This window comes from Myxine glutinosa, chromosome 3 (genome assembly GCF_964187855.1).
Source record: "Myxine glutinosa chromosome 3, kmMyxGlut1.1, whole genome shotgun sequence".
Lineage (NCBI taxonomy): Eukaryota > Metazoa > Chordata > Myxini > Myxiniformes > Myxinidae > Myxine > Myxine glutinosa.
Genome location: NC_136263.1, coordinates 187,216,698 through 187,239,003, shown reverse-complemented (window position 1 = coordinate 187,239,003; position 22,306 = coordinate 187,216,698). Strand labels below are relative to the sequence as shown.

Genomic DNA, 22,306 nt, shown 5'->3' with positions numbered 1-22,306 from the left:
GAGTTCTCCAAAGAGTGTATATGCAACACACAGACAGAGAGATCGACATTTATAGTACAGATAATATAATGTAAAATACTAGATAATATTAATAGAATATTAGAATAATATAATTAAAGAGGTATTCTCCTCAATGTTGTATTTCTCCTGCTCTGCTATTTGGGTTTACCCTGCCTGGTACTGTTTAAAAAACGAACCTTTGACCGTTTTTGTTCCAATAATCTTATTTAATATCCCTTTGTGGAACCTTCTCTTCAAGTGAATTTGTTCTCTGACTTCATTCTTCATCGTAGGCCTCCCTCCCTCCTCTCTCGGGCTCTCGCTTCACCCGAACATCCCTCGACTGGGTTCACCTCCTTTCTCTCCCAGCTTGTTGCCATTAAATCACATCCTCTTTTGTCTCTTTCACAGTTTCATCCGATTCCCAATGTCCTTCCAAACCAAGAACCGCTACCCAAACCCTTTCCTTCCTCCATCCCCAATCGTAGCCCCTCCTCCCTTCTGCCGAGGGCAGTTTCTCTTCCTCCTCTTCCTCCCACAGTCAGCCCGACTCCTCCTCTGACGGCGTTGACTGTGCGGGGCCGGCAAGCCGAGTGCCTGCTCGACTGTCAGGCCCGCGCCATGCGCCGCGTCCTGCTACGGGCGAGGTGCGGAGGATCGCAGGTGGGATAAGGACGAGTTGGGGAAGAGGGCGCATGAGGGAAGGCTTGGATGAATGTATGAGGCGATACGTGAGGTAGAATGGTCGCGTTGATGTTCATGATTCAAAGAGGCTCAGGTGGTGAATCAGTTGTTGTTTATTGGTCGATTTGTCCTTGTGGACGGTAGATGAATGGACGCAGGTACGAGGCGGTCTTCTCGTTGAGAGCGACACAGAGTGCGTCCATTAAAAGTCGATGGGCTACGTTTAGGGAAACGGTTAAAGTGCTGCTCGCTTCGCGAAAATAAGTTTTATAAAGCAAACGTTAGCACTGATGGCGAAGAATTTTCATTATTCCCTTCGTTTTATTCCTCCGAATGACCGTGAAGGTGAAAGATCGAGTCGTCCATGGATTAAGGATTTTCAAGCAGTGAAGTCGGTGATGTCCGTCCGTCTGCCATAAATGAAGAACCTCTATAAACCACCGTATTTAATTAATTCTAAATGGTAATTTTAGTGGGTTTTCCAGGGTAATTCCAATGGGTTCTAAAGGGTTTTAAACGGGAATTGTAATGGGTTCTAAATGGTAATTGTAATGGGTTCTAAAGGATAATTCTAACGGGTTCTAAACGGTAATTGTAATGGGTTCTAAAGGGTAATTCTAAAGGGTTCTAAACGGTCGTTGTGATGGGTTCTAAAGGGTAATTCTAAAGGGTTCTAAACGGTAATTGTAATAGGTTCCAAAGGGTAATTCCAAAGGGTAATTCTAATGGGTAATTTTAATGAATAATTCTAAAGGGTAATCCATTCCAAAGGGTAAGTCAGTAGAAGACAGAAAGACCACCAACCTGCCTGCGGTGAGTGAGTGAAAGGCCCTCGGAGTTAGCTTCATCGCAGGAGATTCCAATGATTCTGAAAACTTTGGTTTCAACAGCGTGAAGACGAGCAAGGTGTGAGGCAGGAGCACCAGCCCAGAGGGGAGAGCAGTACTCCATTGAGCTGCGGATGAAAGCCTTGTATGTGGTGAGGAGCTCAGGTGTGCCAAGGAAGGACTTAGCACGACAGAGGATGCCCAGTCGGGGACTGGCTTGGGAGGCCAGCTTGGAAATGTGGTTTTCCCAGGAAAGATCATGGCAGATAGTGAGACCCAAACGCTTGAGCGACAGAACTTCTTCAAGAGGATTGTTCAGAAAGTAGGTGGGAGGGTTGTCCAGACGGTCTTTTCGGAGAGACAAAGTGAGAGTGTGAGATTTGTCAGGATTGAAAGACATGTTCCACTTGTTTGACCAGTTTGTGATTTTGTCCAGGTCTGCAGGGATTCAAGAGACGACTGCCTGCCGATCTAAGGGTTAAGATGTGGAGCGGCAGAGAGTGGAGTCATCAGCAAAGACATAGAGATGATTTTCCAGAGAGTCAGGGAGATCATTAATGAAGACCAGAAAAAAAACACCAGCCTCAGAACACTGCCTTGGGGAACTCCAGCCTGAACAGGAAGGGGAGATGAGAGAATTCCATTCAAGGCCACACGTTGACTGTGACCAGAGAGGAAGTCCGCAAGCTATGCATGGAGATTTCCATGGATACCAGAGGAGGAGAGCTTGGTGAGCAGGGCGGGGTGCCAAACCATATCGAAGGCACGAGATATGTCAAGGGACAAACAAAACAACAACAGGCTTTTTAAGGCCATTTTCCTTGCTAGAGCGGGTGTTAGCCTTGCGGTCCCCATGACAATCTTCTCCATTTTGCCCTATTTTCTGCATCTCCCCTTGTTAACCCCCTTGCCCGCATTTCTTCTTCGACCATCTTTAGCCAAGTCTTTCTCGGTCTTCCCCATCCTCTACTTCCTTCTCCATTCATTTCCATCACTCTTCTCAACCAGTCACTTTCATCCTTCCTCAACACATGACCAAACTATCTATCTCAACCTGTTTCTCTTCACAGCATCAATCACAGGCTCTATTCCCATCATCTTTCGCAATTCATCATTTGTCTTCCTCTCTCTCAACGATACTCCACACATCCACCGAGATATGTCAATGGAGACAGCTTTAATTTCCTGTTTGGCATTGAGGACCTCCATCCATTGTTGAGAAAGCAGAAGCAGCATGTCCAGAGTAGAGTGACCAGGTCTGAAACCAAATTGATGATCAGAGATCAAGCCATTGGAGAAGAGGAAAGATTTCATATCCGAAGCAATGATGGATTCCATGACTTTGCTGATAATTGGGAGAAGGCTGATTTGTTTGTTGTTGCAAGGATCTGTTTTTGCACCTTTTTTGTGTAAAGCGGTAATTTTGGCTGATTTCCAAGCAGATGGCAGATGACCTTGAGGAATAGAGAGGGTGAAGAGAACAGAGAGAGGGTGAGATAGAGTGGCAGAGCAGGATTTTAGGACCCGTGGGCTGAGACCGTCTGGTCCAGTTGCAGAATCAGTCGATGTTTGACAGAAACTTCTCCACCGTCAGAGAGAAGGACAGAGTCCAAGAGCAGCTGGGTTCGACTGGGTAAGGTGGGTACAGAGAGAGATGGATTTGGGACACAAGATTTTGAGGCAAACACAGAGTTGAGGCATTCGGCTTTGATTCTGAATGCTTTGGTTTGATTCGTGTGCAGATGAGCTTGATGGGAAGATTGGTAAAAAGCTGGCTGAAGTGGGCTGCACACCTGGTGCAGTTGGAGGAAGAGAAAGGGGAAAAGAGAGTGGATAGGTTGAGGGAGCAAGGTATGAGGAACAGAGATAGACCATGGTTGCGATGGGAAGGTTGTGTGAGGAGTGATATCAATAAGGTGAGGATGGTTGGAGAGTGGAGAGAGTTGGCTGAGGATAGGGTGAAGTGGAGGAGTATCGTGATCAAGGCAGGGCAGAAGCTTGGTACCATTGGACCTCATTCCTTATAAAGGGAGGATAGGGGAAGAAGATTGTGTTGGTGAATCATCTTGGGGACTGCATTTGGGATGGTGATGATCTTGAGGAATCACCCACTATACTGGTAATGGTGTTGCCTTTATGGAAGTTATGTTTGGTCACAATCACTCAAACTGTTACGAACATCCCCCACCCCTACCTCCTATTTCCTACCCCTCACCGATGAGGCCCCCATTTTGTTTGCTCAGTTTGGTAGCCCTACAATATTCTGTCCTCAACATATACAAGATATAAGGGAGCAGACAAACATCAGACACAAGAAGAAAATGGAGTGTGACAATAAGGGCAATTTTGCATTAGTGACAGCTTTGCCTGACCCAACCAGTGAGATGGGAGTGTCTCTTAAGGCCACTCTTACAAGGGTGATTCGAGACAGGTTAGAAAACATGCTGCACATGGACAATGCGCCTTCAAATAAAGTTTTTCGCAATCATGTGATGAATGTTCACGAGTGATTGCTAAACACAAAAGTCAACAAGTTGATGTTCATTTACTTTTAACTCATCACAACATTTCTGCAGTCAAGATTAATGCCACCCAAGGCCACATAAAATAGGTTAAAATGTCCGAATCTGTCCACAACTGCTCCATCTACCTTCGGTGGCGGAGGTAGTTACAGTGCCTTAAGAAAGTATTTACACCGCTTGACTTGACATTTTGTTGTGTTATAGCCTGAATTTAAAATGGATTCAACTATGATTTTTTGTCACTGATCTACACATAATAACCCAAAATGTCAAAGTGGAATATTTGTTTTCAAAATTTTTCCAAGATAACAAGCTTTACGCCTAGGTCCCCCGTCGGTGAAGTGATGTGAGTTGACAAAGTGGAAGACACAAGGTGGCCATCTTGGATTTTGACGTGGCGACCCAATTTGCAATAACGTTCTTCCTTATGAGTAGATACACCCACACACCAGATTAGAAGTTGGTACTTCACTTATTTTTAAAGATATTCCGCTCACAAGGTTCAGACATACATGGCGGCGGCCATCTTGGAATTTGACATGGCGACCCAATTTTCAATAGCGTTCTTCCTTATGCCTAGATACACCCACACACCAGATTAGAAGTTAGTACGTCGCTCACAAGGTTCAGACATACATGGTGGCGGCCATCTTGGATTTAGGCATGGCGACCCAATTTTCAATAGCGTTCTTCCTTATGCCCAGATACACCCACACACCAGATTAGACGTTGGTACTTCGCTTATTTTTCAAGATATTCCGCTCACAAGGTTCAGACATACATGGCGGTGGCCATCTTGGATTTTGACGTGGCGACCCAATTTTCAATAGCGTTCTTCCTTATGCGTAGATACACCCACACACCAGAGTAGAAGTTAGTAGTTCGTTTATTGTCCCCCGTCGCACCGCGGAGCGAAAGGGGGACTATGGTTTTCCCCTCCGTCCATGTGTCCGTCCGTCCGTGCGTGCGGGCATGCGTGCGTGCGCAAAGGACCGCATTCGAATTTGGTGTGTGTGTGCAACCCACGTCAAAATCCAAGATGGCCACCGCCATGTATGTCTGATGCCATGTATGTCTGAACCTTGTGAGCAGAATATCTTGAAAAATAAGCGAAGGACCAACTTCTAATCTGGTGTGTGGGTGTATCTAGGCATAAGGAAGAACGCTATTGAAAATTCGGTCGCCACATCAAAATCCAAGATGGCCGCCACCATGTATGTCTGAACCTTGTGAGTGGAATATCTTGAAAAATAAGCAAAGTACCAACTTCTAATCTGGTGCGTGGGTGTATCTCGGCACAAGGAAGAATGCTATTGAAAATTGGGTCGCCACGTCAAAATCCAAGATGGCCGCCACCATATATATGTCTGAACACTGTGAGCTGAATCTGGTGTGTGGGTGAGTGAGTGAAAGGCCCTTGGAGTTAGCTTCATCGTGGGAGATTCCAATGATTCTGAACGCTTTGGTTTCAACAGCGTGAAGACGGGCTAGGTGTGAGGCAGGAGCACCAGACCAGAGGGGAGAGCAGTATTCCATAGAGCTGCGGATGAAAGCCTTGTATGTGGTGAGGAGCTCAGGTGTGCCAAGGAAGGACTTCGCACGACGGAGGATGCCCAGTCGGCGACTGGCTTTGGAGGCCAGATTTGAAATATGGTTTTCCCAGGAAAGATCATGGCAAATAGTGAGACCCAAAAGCTTGAGTGACAGAACTTCTTGGAGAGGATTATTCAGAAAGTGGATGGGAGGGTTTTCCAGTCGGTCTTTTCGGAGAGACATCGTAAGAGTGTGAGATTTATCAGGATTGAAAGACATGTTCCATTTGTTTGCCCAGTCTGTGATTTTGTCCAGGTCTGCAGAGAGTGAGGAGGCTGCAGACTGCCGATCTGAGGGATGAGGAATGGAGCGACAGAGAGTAGAGTCATCAGCAAAGAGATAGAGAGGATTTTCAAGAGAGTCAGAGAGATCATTGATGAAGACCAGAAAAAGCACAGGGCCCAGAACACTACCTTGGGGAACTCCAGCCTGAACAGGAATGATTAGCAATTTAGTGCAAGCAAGCCTGGAACATCTAGCAATACGCACCATTCAAGTATGCACTACCACACAGAATAAATGTCACAGGAATGTGTCGGAGCGATGTCCATCCGAGTTCTTATGGAAGCCTCTCAGTGGTCGAAGGCAGCATAGCACCTGGGTTCAACTTAGACACAATTTCATTACATTCTCCCCGCCGTTAAAACTACACTTCCGCTTGGCAGGAATCAAGCTAGCAGCACATATCATCAGTTAGCAGCAGAGTAATATCAATGAGCAGCAGTTGTCAGTCTTTGTCAGTCAGTCCAACCATAGCGGTCGGGGCGGCGAATTTCTCTCCCGGCGCGTGTCTGATAGACACCGGGTACCACATCCCCGAGGCCGGAATCCCCCGCATCGGAATGTCCGCCTAAATCGGGTGACGGCGGTGGCCCCACAAAGCCATACGGATCGGGTGCTTGTGGCGATGGAGTAGCCGGTACATTTTCCAGTCGGATCGACTATACCGTAAGCCGGCTCGTCAGTATCCCCACATGGCGCAAGATGGCGCACTGAGACTGTAGACTCCCGTCCATTGGGCAACAGTACACGAACGTGCTCGGGATTGGTTTGGAGAACATGCACTTTGTCCACGAGAGGGTCGTATTTACTTGTACGAACGGCGCGTTTGAGGAAGGCCGGTCCTGGCTCAGCAAGCCAGCCCGGCAGAGGACGGGTACTGCCCGATCGACGCGGGTAGCGAAACATTCGGTCATGGGGAGTTTGATTAGTAGTGGTGCACAGTAAAGTCCTGATCAAACTTAACGCCCCAGGTCGCGACCAAGCCCATCGGTCCAGCCAGGGTCCGCGGGACTTCAGGCTCAGAGTAACGGCTCTCCATATGATGCCATTAAATCGTTTCACCTGTCCATTCGCCTGAGGCCTGTACGGAGTAGTATAGCTAGAAGCGATATTATGTTGGAGCAAGAAGTGTCTCACATCTTGGGATAAGAACACCGCACCTCGATCAGTGTGCACAAAGGCCGGATTCCCAAACATAGAAAACAAGTTCTGCAGACACCGGATAACCGTAGCCGCACTGCCGCAGACATATCGCTGCACGGGAAAGCGAAAGGGAATCTGGAGAATTCATCAACGATCGTGAGTAAATAACGAGAACTACTCGAAGCCGGTGAAGCCGGCAGGGGTCCTTTGAAGTCCATTGCCAATCTCTCCCACGGCCGAGTGGCCCAGACCAGTATACCCATCGGAGGATTGTAGAAACGAGGTTTAAGTTCAGCGCATACGGAACAGGTGCGACAGAGCCGACGAATATCCTCAACGGAATAGGGCAAGTTACGACTGCACACATAATGAGCGAAACGCGTCATGCCGGGATGGCACAAGGTGTCATGAAGGATGCGCAGATCCTCAAAGGGGGTGAGACCCGCACACACCGCAGACCGTGACAAAGCATCTGCAACGAGGTTATCCCTCCCCGGGTGATATTTGATTTTGTAACAGAAATCGGTGAGTTCAATCCGCCAGCGAGTGATTTTCTCATTCTTAATGCGTAGAGCATGTTGCGTGTCGCACATAAAGGCAACACTTTGTTGGTCAGTAATGATCTCAAAACATTGGCCAAGCAAATATGGCCGCCAGCACCTGTTAGACTCAATGATGGCGTACGCCTCCTTTTCAACAGACGAGTGTCTTCGCTCCGCGGAGGAGAGAGTCCTTGAAAAGAAAGCCACAGGCCGCCCCCCTTGAGAGAGTGTAGCAGCTATCGCGTGATCTGAAGCATCGCTTTCCAAAACAAAGGACTTGTTTTCGTCTATCGTCAACACAGCGGCGCCAGCTATGTCGGACTTCAGGCCATGGGAAGCAGCCTTATCAGCGCGACTCATGGGGAACGCATCGCAATTGACAAGTGAGCGGAGCTTCTCGGAAAAATTTTGAACCCACTTAGAGTAATGAGCAAACAGCCCGAGAGCACGCTTCAAAGAAGCTCGATCGCAGGGCGGGGCCATGTCGAGCAAGGGTCGCAGACGCTCCTTATCCGGAGCAATAGCGCCATGGGTCACGGTGTACCCCAGGAGATCTATCGTTTGAGCAGAATAGCGACATTTAGCCTCGTTCATAGTCAGGCGATACTTGTGCGCAACCTCGAGGAAGCGCTTCAGATTAGCATCATGATGTTCTTTGTCATACCCACAAACCGTGAGATTATCCAGATAAACAAAGACATCGGTTAAATTCTTCTTAGCGATGAGGTCGTCCATAGCCCTTTGGAAGCACGTTACCACATTTGTGACCCCGAAAGGCAGCCGGGTGAACTGGTACAACCTCTGTCCGGATTCAAACGCAGTGTAGATGCGATCTGCCTCGGAGATTGGAATCTGATGATACGCACTACGTAGATCGAGAGTGCTGTATACCGAATATAGTGCCACCTGCCGTACCAGAGAATCCATTCCCGGGAGCGGGTCGGCGTCCAATTGGGTAAACCAATTAATCGTCTGCGAATAGTCGATTACCATGCGTTTGCGGTGCGATTCTGTTCGAACCACCAAAACCTGGGCCCGCCAAGGCGACCGACTAGGTTCTATAATACCTTCCTTTAACAGCTGCGCAGTCTCTTCAGCAATGAATTGCGTGTCAACCCGTGAGTAGCGTCACGATTAACCGCCACCGGAGTACAGTCAGTAGTCATATTGGGAAACAGCGACAGTGGTTCAATTTCCATCCCTGCAAGAGCACACACAGCAAGAGTATCAGTACCTCCAAATTCCATTTGCAAACGCCCATGTCGCCGGAGAAAATCGTGTTCTAGCAAAACTTCTGCACATAATGCTGGCAAGACCATTAAATGCACATCCGGAAACATTCGACCCTTAATTACAAGCTTCAGTCGACATTCCCCCTTTGTGCTGAGCCATAGCCCTTGAGAAGCCATGAAGATTCTGCGTTTTGTCCCGAGAATCGGCCAGCCATGCTTCTGAACAAGTCGAAAATTGACATAACTATCAGTGGATCCCATGTCAATTAAAGCATTTGCAAAAATTCCTTCAATCATGAGTGGGATAATAGCGTGGGACAGGCCAGGTGGCCCTGCGGATGTCGAGTCGTCGAGAGGAGGCACTCGAGCCTCGCGTGTTGATCCGACGCCAGCTAATGTCTTTCGTGCAGTTGAAGTCGCTTGTAGGCCAGTCGTGCCGCCACCAGAGGGCGCTCGTGCCACGCGCGAAGATCCCAGTTTTCGTGTGGGCAAAGTAGATCGTAGGTCGGCCGTGCCACCACCAGAGGGCGCTCGTGCCACGCGCGGAGATTTGAAGCCAGCATACGCAGTTCGGGGAGCCAAACCCGGAGGAGGGCTGGGCGTCGAAAGAATACCTGTCAAAGACGATCGTGCCGCGTACCGCTGTGATTATGTGAATTGTTTAGCCGGCGCGGCAAGTCTCATCAAGGTCGAGCTCTCAGCTCAGGGCCCACGGAGAGGGGCGATTCCAATCAAGGCCGGGCAAGGCGCGCGAGGCGCCGTTCGTTCCGCAGGCGTGGAGATAAGCACATTCAGCGTCGAGCTCGCTCGCCGGCCTCGTGACGAACGACAAACCTTTGCAAAGTGACCCGTCTTCGAACACAAATGACACTTCGCCTCCTTAGCCGGACAAACTGACCTGAGATGGTTCCGATTCCCGCAGAAATAGCACTTAGCGTTATTTCCTGGCTTGGGTCCAGCAGCAGCGGCCGCTGTCAAACTCGGGTCGGGGTCCTCGAGCGCATCAGGTGCCTCCAATTCCGGTGAGGATGCAGCATCCTCTAGCTCGGCGGTAGCTCTCTCCGGTCGTGTCTGTCGGGATATCCCTGCAGTGACGTATGGGCGTTCATACGAGTCGGCTTGTACCTGCGCTTCGGTGTACACGTGAGATAACCGAAGGGCTGTTTCTAGGGTCGAGTAGTCTTTGTCTGACGACCTACGACCTAATGCCTGAGACAAAAGCATCGCGAGCAAGGTCATCACAGACTTGTGCATGGGTGCGTACCTCAGTGGTACAGTCCTTCAATAATCGTCGGAGGTCTTGAGCGAATTGGTCTATAGTCTCCGTGGGCTCTTGTCGTCGAGACGCAAGCAAATGTCGGGTGTAGACCGCGCTTCGTGTTTTGATGTAGATACGTTTCAGCTCGGCCACAGCAGTATCGTACGTAGCGCACTGTGTAATGGACATGTACACAGTATGATTCACCTTGGATTGCAACACCGCAAGCTTCGTGTCAGCGGTGATTTCCTCCTGCGCATTCAGATGATTAGTCAGGAGCTTCAGCCAGTGTAGCAGTTGAGCGGACGCGTCCGGTGCTTGGGGGTCCGCGCAGAAAACTGGAACTTGGATCAGCTTATGAGCCATGTTGTTCTCGTTCAGGACGAAGAGAGGAAACTGAATTAATTGTTGTAAAAACCAGATCTACAACATTGTCCCAATAGTAGGTTTAATTCAGTTTCGATCTCTAGCAACACCTGTAAGAAATCACAAGCATTGTATCAGCATACCATAATCATAGAAGTAACGATGGATTAGCAATTTAGTGCAAGCAAGCCTGGAACATCTAGCAATACGCACCATTCGAGTATGCACTACCACACAGAATAAATGTCACAGGAATGTGTGGGAGCGATGTCCATCCGAGTTCTTATGGAAGCCTCTCAGTGGTCGAAGGCAGCATAGCACCTGGGTTCAACTTAGACACAATTTCATTACAGAGGCCAATGAAATATTAGCCTATGGATCACTTTCGACTTTGGATGCATGGACACCTTACTTTACCTTACTTGTACTTCCTTCCCCTGACTATTATTTTGGAAATATTGAAGCAGGAACAAAACTTTTAATAAGCTTGCCATCTCACTTTCATCAGTTACCAATCTCCCTGGGCCCACACTTGACTTGAACTGCTCTTTTGCCCCTATTAACCAACGGCTGAACTTCTCCCGCGCCGCTTACTCCTCAATGCATTTTCAGTGTTGTGATGTGTTACCAATCATCCCACTGCAGCTCATTGTTGAAATGAGTCCAGCACGAGTCGGGCCTCGCTGGACTTGGCTGCCGATGCTGGTTGGCTAAATGAACATGGAACGTAGTATCGGAGACAGCCAGGTATTCAACCTGGGTTGAGTGGTGCAACTAAATGAGGCAATGGTTCCAATATTGTTTTTGTTGAGAAATTTGATATCACTATAGCCTCAAGAGCCCGTCCTTGTATATGGGTTAATTCTACCACTTCTGTGATGTCTGTGGCGTATTTCATTATGACTTGTAATAGCAACTCACACCACTTCCAGGATAAAAAAAATTCCGTCAGTCGCCTTCACGATGTTCGTCATGCTCAGCACCTATGCTTTGTTGTGTTCTCATATAATGTTAATATTATTAATTAATATTAAAACGTTATTGTATGGCGTGGCATCTGGGAATATGAATTTTTTTCTTTCTACCTAAAAGCTTCTCGTGCACACCTTGAGTACAACTAGCAGCTTTCAATTAATTCCGTCCAGCAGTTCAGCAGACCAACCCCCACCAGGTGGCGCTATACGACACACATTCACATAGAGAATTGGAGTCACCCTTGCCCCACTCTGCACTGCCAGACTATTAACTTTTTTATGACCTAATACTTTCCGGGGCACACCCCGAGTACAACTACAAGTTTTCAAGTCATTCCGTCCAGCGGTTCAGCAGACCAACCCCCACCAGGTGGCGCTATACAACACACATTTACATAGAGAATTGGAGTTACCCTTGCCCCACTCTGCACCCCCAGACTATGATTTTTTTTACTACCTAATACTTTCCGGGGCACACCCCGAGTACAACTACAAGTTTTCAATTCATTCCGTCCAGCGGTTCAGGAGACCAACCCCCACCAGGTGGCGCTATACGACACATTTACATAGAGAATTGGAGTTACCCTTGCCCCACTCTGCACCCCCAGAATATGAATTTTTTTACTACCTAATACTTTCCGGGGCACGCCCTGAGTACAACCACAAGTTTTCAAGTCATTCCGTCCAGCGGTTCAGGAGTGTATAGAAGTCAAACAAATGACACAAACAAACATACCCACACACAAACAGATAGTTCTCAAATTATATACACTAATATGATGTATAATGCCATTACATGATTGCAGGAGACATCGTTGCGGATATGCTGAAGCTTTGGGCCAGTTCTGTATGCGTTTGTTGCTTAATAAGCACTCGGTCGCAGCACAAGTCCCACAGAGTCCTTCTTCATGAGATATCTTCAAAACTTGGTAGCCTGGTGTTGGCTTAACGGTTGAGGTGGCTGGTTTGAGATCTTAGGGTCCTGAGTTTGAGCCACTGTCGAACCGTTGAATTAACACCAGGGGGGTTGACTCAGCCTGTCATCCTTCCGAGGTCGGCAAAATGAGTACCAGCAGACTGGTAATGTGGGGGTTGCATCATCGACACAGCCGTGCCCCCAGAAAATGATGCAGCCAACCAGCCGCAGGCTGCACCACGAACCACCACCACCAAAGCTTGGTGCTGCATTTGCGACAACGGAAGAGCTTTTCTGAAAGATTCTTCGTTATTTGGGGTATCACGAGTGACAGAACCAGGTTTAATATTTTTGAATGCCCCCTTTTTTGCTGCCACTGCTTTAGTGTGTGGTTGTATCGAGTACTTGGCAAAGATGTTTCTACGATGCGCTTTATTCAACTTTTGCAGGGGGATCAGGATGAGTAAACGTGTGTACAATTTTAGGGTATACGAGCCACTCATCTTTTTCTGCTCTGGCTGGTTGTGCTGCTGGCAAGCTGGATATTCTACATTCACTACTCCTCACACTCAGATCTCTGCAGAGCAACAACTTGTGCATTATTTACCGTGAGTCTGTTCTCCCCCCCCCCCCCCCCCCCCCCCCCTTCTCACTCACTTTCTCCAACACTAATTCACGTTTCTTTTTCACTTCCTGTTCTTACTTTTATCACTTTATGTTTTTGTTTCGAGATCTGTGTAAATTTGCTTGTTGTCATCAATTAGTAGCATTCTTTTGCACTCTAAAATCTGGAGTTAATGAGAGGATATTTCATCAGATTGGTGAGTTCTATTAAGCATTTTCAGATTGGGTGGATGAGGGAATGGCAGTGGATGTAGTATATCTAGACTTCAAGAAAGCATTTGATAAGGTAACACATAGAAGGTTATTAGCCAATGTGAGGGCTTGTGGAGTGGCTGGTCAGGTAACTAACTGGATTGGTAACTGGCAATTAGTGATTGATAGCAAAGAGTGGTTGTGAGTGGGACGATGTCTTGCGGGGAGGATGTAAGTAGTGCGGTACCTCAGTGATCAGTACTAGGACCATTATTATTCATAATTTACATCAACGATTTGGATGGTGGGGTGAAGAGTCGGCTTTCCAAATTTGCTGATGGCATAAGGCTTGGAGGTAAGGTAGATAGCAGAGGGGATGGTGTTCATATTGATTCTTGCATAGATTGGGCAAAAGATTGGCAGATGCAGTTTAACCGAAACAAGTGTAAGGTGCTGGGGAAGGGAAAGAATAATGAAAACAAGTACAGATACATTCAAGGTACACCGCCCCCATGCCAAATAAATAAATATCCTTCAGCGTGGCATTGCCGGGGTGCCTTAGGTACCCGGCGATACCGCCGTGCAGCTCATAGAGACTGTATTGGGAGGGAGAGGCGTGAAATAACTGATTGATTCATTGCATAATTAAAATCAATAAATAAATGATAGTAAAATATTTTCCTAATCAATTGACTAATAGTACTGTATACCTAAACCACCAGTGCTTCATCCGAAGCTGCAACTTTTTGAAAAGTAATTAAATAAGTCATTAATTGAAAAAAAATAAAAATAATTGATTAATCAATAAATAAATAAAGAGATATCGCCCGGACAAACAAACAAACAAGAAAACAAACAAACAAGAAAACAACCAGAGTGAAAACTGAGTACTCCCTTTCAGCGTGCGTCACTGCCGAGCCCCCTTCGGTGCCCAGCAATGACGTTATGCAGCGCCTGGAGATGGCATAGGAAAGGAGCGGTGTACAACAAGTACAGATACAGCTTGATGGAGTACTGCTCTACTCTCTGGGCTGCCTCCCCTGCCTCACATCTCGCTCAGCTTGACGCCGTGGAAACCAAGGCTTTCAAGATAATTTAAATCTCTCGCTATGAAGCCGAGTTGATGGGCCAATCGCTTCGCCATCGCCGACAGGTCTCTATCTTCATCCGCCTCATTTCTGGTCTTGCATCCTCTGCCTTCTCCGTGCTCTGCCCCTCCCCCCCAATTATCTGCAGGACGAGCTCAGTCCACCAGCAACCCCCTCCGTGTGAAACTGCCGACATCCAGAACCACTGCTCACCTACACTAATTTATTCCTCTTTTTCCCACTTGTGGAATCACCCTCCACGCTCTTAGATCCAATTTTTTCCCTCCTGGTCTTCCCGACAGCTTTATAGTGTTCACCACAATCTCAGTTTATCCCCAATCCAAAACCATGATCTTTTCTACACCCGTTAACCCCCCACCCCCACCCCCACTCCACCCCTCCTTTCAAAATTTTGTTTATGTATCCATCTTGTCCTCCGCTTGCGTTCTTTGCTACTCATCGTTAGCTGCATCCCTTGTTTGTCCATCTCCGTCTACCTTCTCCCTCTGCCCTGCTATTGGCATTTCCCTTGTCTACTGCTGTTCCCTTTGTTATGTTGTGACCTGATCTGTTCTGTGTCCTAGCTCTTCTATAAGCCAAGACCTTGTTTGTGTGTGTGTGTGTGTGTGTGTGTGTGTGTGTGTGTGTGCGTGTGTGTGTATGTATGTATGTGTATGTATATATATATATATATATATATATATATATATATATATATATATATATATATATATATATATATATATATGTGGGAGCTGTGCTCGCACGATAAAGCCAGACAAAATGGACGACACAGGAACGAAGTTTCACCGAGCTATTTATTTAGCTCAAAACCAAAGAACTCAAAAGCACACTCAATCCGCCCCTCGAACGGGCGGCAATTAATATCGCAAACTGAACACACAAAAGCCACGCCTCTCAGGCGGGGCGTGGTATGCAAAATAGGTACGTCACGCCTCCCGACGGGGCGTGGTATGCAAGGCAAGTGTTCGCCCGAGAAGGGCAAGTCTGGACACGCCTGGGCGAGTCCGGACACGTGACCGCTCGCCGGTTGCGTCATCGGCCGGTGCACGGTAATTGTCATGCTTCCGGTAACCGCTACATGGGCCCCCCCAGAATTAACCTGCACCGGGAGTCAGTTTGAGGGCGGTCCTGATGACCTGGCCGAAACGACCCCTGGTGATTCGTGTGGGGGTGGTAGGCGGCGTGGCGGTGGATGGTCGGGCGGGGGGCTTGGTCGACGGGGGACGGCCCCGTCATGGAGGAAGGGCCAACCGTGGAGGTTGGTCGAGGTCCAAATGGGCCGGCTTGAGGCGGTCCACGGAGATGCGGTCCGGCTTGCCGCCGATGTCGACGATGAATGACTTGTCGTCCCTCTGCAGGACCCGGAAAGGTCCATCGTACGGCGGCCGGAGCGGTCCCCGGTCTGCGTCGTGCCGGATAAAAACGTACTCCGCAGTGCGAAGTGCTGGGGGGACGTGGGGTTGGGGGCAGCCATGGTGGGACGTGGGCACGGGGGCAAATCTCCTGGCGGCCTCCTGGAGGTCCGAGCGTTGGCGAGCTGCAGACCAGGGGCCGGTGGCGTCAGGGATGAATTCGCCCGGCATGCGCAGTGGCTGGCCATAGACCAGCTCGGCGGTGGAAGCCTGGAGGTCCTCTTTAGGGGCTGTTCGGAGGCCCAATAGGACCCACGGGAGCCTGTCGGCCCAACCGTCGTCCTGGAGGCTGGCTCTGAGAGCGGCCTTCATCGAGCAGTTGAACCGCTCGCACAAGCCGTTGGCGTGGGGGTGGTAGGCCGTGGTGCGGTGAAGCTTGACCCCCAAGGCCTGGGCGACCGCGCCCCAAAGCTTGGAGGTGAATTGCGGGCCTCTGTCGGAGGAGATGTCCGAGGGCTCGCCGAAACGGGCAATCCAAGTGCCAATGAAGGCCTGCGCCACGTCGGCGGATGTTGTTGATGCCAGCGGGACGGCCTCCGGCCACCTGGTGGTCCTGTCCACCATCGTGAGGAGGTGGGTGAAGCCCTGCGAGGAGGGAAGGGGTCCCACCAGGTCCACATTGACGTGGTCGAAGCGCCGCGCGGGCACGTCGAATGGTGCCAACGGGGCCTGGGTGTGCTGGTGGACCTTCACGCACTGGCAGGCGACACAGGCATTGGCCCAGTCGCGGACGTCCTTACGGAGCCCGTGCCAGACGAACTTTGCTGCCACGAGCTTCTGTGATGCTTTCCGTCCCGGGTGAGAAAGGCCGTGGAGGGCATCAAAAATGTGCCGCTGCCATCCGGTGGGCACGATGGGGCGAGGTTGGCCCAGGGAAACGTCGCACAGGAGAACTGTACCTGTGTCCTCGAAGGGGACGTCGGCCAACTGCAGGCCTGTGTCCGCTGTCTGGAGGGCTTGCACCGCGGGGTCGGCGGTCTTGCACCGCGGGGTCGGCGGTCTGGTCAGCCGCCATGCGGGCGAAGTCCACACCCAGGTGGACGGCGTTCGCGCCGGACCGGGAGAGGCAATCGGCTACAGCATTGTCCTTGCCCGCGATGTGCCGGATGTCCGTCGTAAATTCGGACACGGCGGAGAGGTGGCGCTGCTGGCGGGCCGACCACGGCTCCATAACCTTGGCCATAGCGAAGACCAGGGGTTTGTGGTCCACAAACGCCGTGAACGGGCGGCCCTCCAAAAGATGGCGGAAATGGCGAACAGCCAGGTAAAGGCCGAGGAGCTCGCGGTCGAAAGCGCTATACTTGCGCTCGTTCGGGCGAAGCTGCCGGCTGAAGAAGGCCAGCGGTTGCCAAGCCCCGTTCACCCACTGTTCATGCACGGCGCCCACCGCGTAGTCGGAAGCGTCCGTGGTGAGGGCGATGGGTGCGTCGAGCACCGGGTGTGCCAGCATGGTCGCGTTGGCGAGGGCCAGCTTAGCGCCCATGAACGCCGCGTCCATCTCTGTGGTCCAGGCGACGTCGTGCTTGGCCGGCTTGCCCCGGAGGGCGTCGTACAGGGGGCGCATGAGTTGGGCGGCGCGAGGCACGAACCGGTGGTAGAAATTTACCATCCCCAAAAATTCTTGTACGGCCTTGATGGAGCGGGGGCACGGGAAACTTGTGACTGCTTCCACCTTGGTAGGCAGCGGGACAGCCCCGCGCTTCGTGATGCGGTGCCCCAGGAAGTCGATGGCCGTTACGCCAAACTGGCATTTCGCCGGGTTGATGATGAGGCCGTGCTGGCCGAGGCACTCGAAAAGCGTGCGCAGGTGGACGAGGTGCTTCGCCCGGGAAGTGCTGGCGATGAGAATGTCATCCAGATAGACGGACAGAAAGGTGAGATCGCGCAGCACACTGTCCATCAGCCACTGGAAGGCCTGGGCCGCGTTCTTAAGGCCGAACGGCATTCGGAGGAACTCAAAGAGGCCAAAAGGTGTAATTACAGCTGTCTTTGGAACGTCGGCCGGCCGGACAGGTACCTGCTGGTAGCCCCGAATAAGGTCGACCTTGGAGAAGATCACCCGCCCCGCCAAACGGGCGGAAAAGTCCTGTATGTGTGGTATCGGGTACCGGTCGGGGGTGGTGGCGTCGTTGAGGCGGCGGTAATCGCCGTATGGTCGCCATCCGCCACCCGGTTTGGGCACGATGTGCAGGGGCGAGGCCCACGCGCTATTCGAGCGTCGCACAATGCTCAATCGCTCCAGCGCGTTGAATTCCGCCTTCGCCACGGCGAGTTTGGCGGGGTCGAGGCGGCGAGCCCTGGCGTAGACCGGTGGACCTGTGGTCGGGATGTGGTGTTCGATGCCGTGCTTGACGGCGACGGCCGAAAACGTCGGCTGCGTGAGGGCGGGAAACTCGGCGAGTAGGCGGGTGAAATCGTCCACGGCCGGGAGCGCGCAGGCTAGCTTGGTCGGAGCGGAGCCGCTCAATGAGCAAGCGAGCGAGCTGAAGGTCTCCGCATTGATGAGCCGACGCCGTTTGACGTCGACCAAAAGCCCATGCGCACAAAGAAAATCTGCACCCAGCAAGGCCATGGGCACGTTCGCCGTGATGAAGTCCCACCTGAAGCGCCTGCCCCCGAAGCAGAATGCGACGCTGCGTGAACCGAAGGTGTGGATGGAGGAACCGTTTGCGGCGACCAAGGCGGGGCCGCATAGCGCGGCCTGTTTGTCCTGCACCGAGGCGGGTATCACGCTCAGCTGAGTGCCGGTGTCATACAAAAAACTCCGCCCGGACTCTGTGTCCGTGACAAACAGAAGGCTGCCTGAAAGGCCGACGCTCATGGCAGGCAGCGAGCGCCGGCCTGGTCGTTTCCCGACCTGCCGAAAGTGCACGGTGGGCGGCACGTTCTGGCCTTCTGCCCGAACCTGGCGTGGTAATAGCACATGGTCCGCTCTGGTGGAGGCTCCGGCGGTCGCGTCGGGTTCGGTCGACGGGGCGTCGCGGCGGCCGCTGCCGTCAGTGGTGCGGACTCGGCCGGTGGAGGCGCCGGTCGTGGCGTGGGCGTTGCCTCGGTCGGCCCAGGGTCCCAGGCGGCCGCTCCGACATGTCGCCTGGCCGAGAAAAGTTTATCGGCCTCCTTGGCCAGGGCGCGAGGTTCCGTGATGGGCGAATTAGCCAAAGCTAACCGTACCTGCCCGGGTAGCCGCTGGAGGAACAGCTCGCGGAAGAGGAAGTCCGGGCTGTGGTCACTGAGAAGAGCAAGCATGTGGTCCAAGCTTTCGGATGGACGGGCCTCGCCCAGCTCCGGGAGGTGTAGTAGTTGTCGTGCGCGTTCGGTCTCCGTGAGTCCAAACGCACCGAGGAGTAGGCCTTTGAGCGCGCCGTATTTGTCGGCGTTCGGCGGGTACTGGAGGAAGCTCAGGATCCGGGCAGCGGAGGAGGCGGTGAGCGCAGAGACCACATGGTGGTAGCGCGTCGTGTCCTTCGTAATCTTTCGCAGGGCGAATTGAGAATCCACTTGGGCAAACCAAACGGCCGCGTGCGACTCCCAGAAGCCCGGGAGCTTCAAAGCTGCAGCTGACTCCATCGCCGTGTTCTTAGAAAGGGGTCACCAATTGTGGGAGCTGTGCTCGCACGATAAAACCAGACAAAATGGACGACACAGGAACGAAGTTTCACCGAGCTATTTATTTAGCTCAAAACCAAAGAACTCAAAAGCACACTGAATCCGCCCCTCGAACAGGCGGCAATTAATATCGCAAACTGAACACACAAAAGCCACGCCTCTCAGGCGGGGCGTGGTATGCAAAATAGGTAAGTCACACCTCCCGACGCGGCGTGGTATGCAAGGCAAGTGTTCGCCCGAGAAGGGCAAGTCTGGACACGCCCGGGCGAGTCCGGACACGTGACCGCTCGCCGGTTGCGTCATCGGCCGGTGCACGGTAATTGTGTCATGCTTCCGGTAACTGCTACATATAGATATATATTATATATATGTATCTATATATAGATATATATATGTATATATATTGTCACGTTCCTGGCGATTAAAATCTTTACCAGGAAACAGATTAGCTGAGCAAGCTTTAACTCCGGGCGTTCATCAAATATGGCGGAGTTCGTGCATGCGGGGAGGGGGGAGGGGGGGAGAGGAGGAGGATGAGGATGCTGAAAATCACTTACCTCATGGACCCTCCCGGGCAGTCTTCAAACCTGCGGAAAGTAAACTCAAACCGAAGCGGGATTAAAATTGTACAAAAATGCCGCCTTTATTAAACGGAATGCCAGTAATACAAAATAAAACGCGCGATAATAAATAATGTCCTAAATTGGGACGTCCCCACAATAGACCTGAAACACAGACACAGGAAAAGCTAACTATATATAAAATAACTGTGTATGATTATTTCGTGCACTTAACTCAATCGTCTGTCCTGGCACCTCGTCAAGACCCGTCTCAGGCCCCCGTTCCTGCGTGGGAATCCGGACGCGGTCCCTGCCTTGGTGGGAAGTAGGCCTCAGTCTGCCTCGTTAAAGTGCTGCCAGGCCTCACCGGGCATCTCGCTCACCCCGGCCTCGCGGTGTTCCAGCGGCAAGCCGCCCTCGTCCATGCACAATTTCTCGTGAGGTCCCGAACGTGAACACAAGGGAAGAGAATCGTCAGCACACAGCCGTCCACCGCCACCCAGAACGCGAGCAGGCACAAGATGATCAGGAGAACAGCAGAAAAAGACCAGAGCGCAAGAACGACCATGGAGCAAGAGCAAAAATGTCGGTCTCGCATTTGTTTTTATAATCCCAGCTCTGACGTCAAGGTGCTCCTCCTCCACTCAGTGCAGGCCAACAGCACTCCACCAATGGCCGCTCACTTCTCCCATATGCCATCGGTTGGTGGCCAATCAGCACGTTGCTTCCCTCGTCCAATCGTTGCCCCTCTGGGCGTGACTTTAGCCTGTGTGCCTGCCAGGCAGGATTGTTAGCCTTGGTGCTTGATGCCTGGCTACCGGTTGGGTTTTATTATTATTTGTTAATTAGTGTACTAATGGGCCTGACTAGTGTCTGTGCAGTGCCATAAGGGACAACGGATAAATCACAAGGTCTCATGCACAGGGGAATTAACATAATCCCTTCACTAGTTAACACGCCCCATTCCTCATAATCGGGACAAATATACAAATATACTACGAAATCTTTCCTCTTCTCCAATGGCTTGATCTCTGATCATCAATTTGGTTTCAGACCTGGTCACTCTACTCTGGACATGCTGCTTCTGCTTTCTCAACAATGGATGGAGGTCCTCAATGCCAAACAGGAAATTAGAGCCGTCTCCCTTGACATATCACATGCCTTCGATACGGTCTGGCACCCCGCTCTGCTCACCAAACTCTCCTCTTTTGGTATCCATGGAAATCTCCACGCATGGCTGGCGGACTTCCTCTCTAGTCGTAGTCAACGTGTGGCCGTGAATGGGTTTCTCTCATCTCCTCTTCCTATTCAGGCTGGAGTTCCCCAAGGCAGTGTTCTGGGCCCTGTGCTTTTTTTGGTCTTCATCAATGATCTCTCTGACTCGCTTGAAAATCCTCTCTATCTCTTTGCTGATGACTCTACTCTCTGTCGCTCCATTCTTCATCCCTCAGATCGGCAGTCTGCAGCCTCCTCACTCTCTGCAGACCTGGACAAAATCACAGACTGGGCAAACAAGTGGAACATGTCTTTCAATCCTGACAAATCTCACACTCTTACGATGTCTCTCCGAAAAGACCGACTGGACAACCCTCCCATCCACTTTCTGAATAATCCTCTCCAAGAAGTTTTGTCACTCAAGCTTTTGGGTCTCACTATCTGCCATGATCTTTCCTGGGAAAACCACATTTCAAATCTGGCCTCCAAAGCCAGTCGCCGACTGGGCATCCTCCGTCGTGCGAAGTCCTTCCTTGGCACACCTGAGCTCCTCACCACATACAAGGCTTTCATCCGCAGCTCAATGGAATACTGCTCTCCCCTCTGGGCTGGTGCTCCTGCCTCACATCTAGCTCGTCTTCACGCTGTTGAAACCAAAGCATTCAGAATCATTGGAATCTCCCGCGATGAAGCTAACTCCAAGGGCCTCTCACTCACTCACCGCAGGCAGGTTGGTGGTCTTTCCGTCTTCTACCGACTCCTCTCTGGCCTTGCCCCCCCAGCTCTCTCTGGGCTCTGTCCTGCAAATATTCCTACAGGTCGCACAAGATCTGCCTGCAACCCTCTTATGGTTAAACTGCCAAAATCAAGACTCTCTGCTCACCTTCACTCCTTCATTCCTCTTTTCTCCCGCCTCTGAAACAAACTCCCTCACTCTCTTCAATCCCACTCCACCCTCCAGGTCTTTAAAACAGCTGTTCACCACCATCTCTTATCTTCCCCCATCCAAAACCTTGATCTTTTCTATCCCCGCTAATTTCACCCCAATTCCACTTTTTTGAAATACCAACTTCTGTCCTGGAAGTCCTTGGTGTCCTTGTGTTTTATACTTCTCCCACCCCCCCTTCCCACGCCTCCTCCCCCCAAGCCCTCTCCCTCCCACACATCTCCCTGCTCTTAAATGTTGTGTGCTCTCAAGTGTTTGTGTGCTTCCCCTTCTCTTGTCTTCCGCTCCCTCTTTTTATAT

At 50.9% G+C, this 22,306-nt stretch overlaps 1 protein-coding gene across 3 annotated transcripts in view; it reads left to right on the top strand.

Annotated features, from left to right (window-relative positions):
• Nucleotides 1-507: 507 nt before the first annotated feature.
• DIPK1A (divergent protein kinase domain 1A) overlaps nucleotides 508-22,306 on the top strand; it is a 44,428-nt gene continuing 22,629 nt past the window's right edge. For 2 of the 3 annotated variants that reach the window (XM_068109685.2, XM_068109686.2), the window contains exons 1-2: nucleotides 508-663; nucleotides 12,825-12,947. In XM_068109685.2, coding sequence (XP_067965786.1) covers nucleotides 622-663; nucleotides 12,825-12,947 — 165 coding nt within the window. In that variant the 5' untranslated portion in view covers nucleotides 508-621. The remainder of the gene's footprint in view (nucleotides 664-12,824; nucleotides 12,948-22,306) is intronic. The other variant, XM_078774866.1, reaches the window with a different exon arrangement.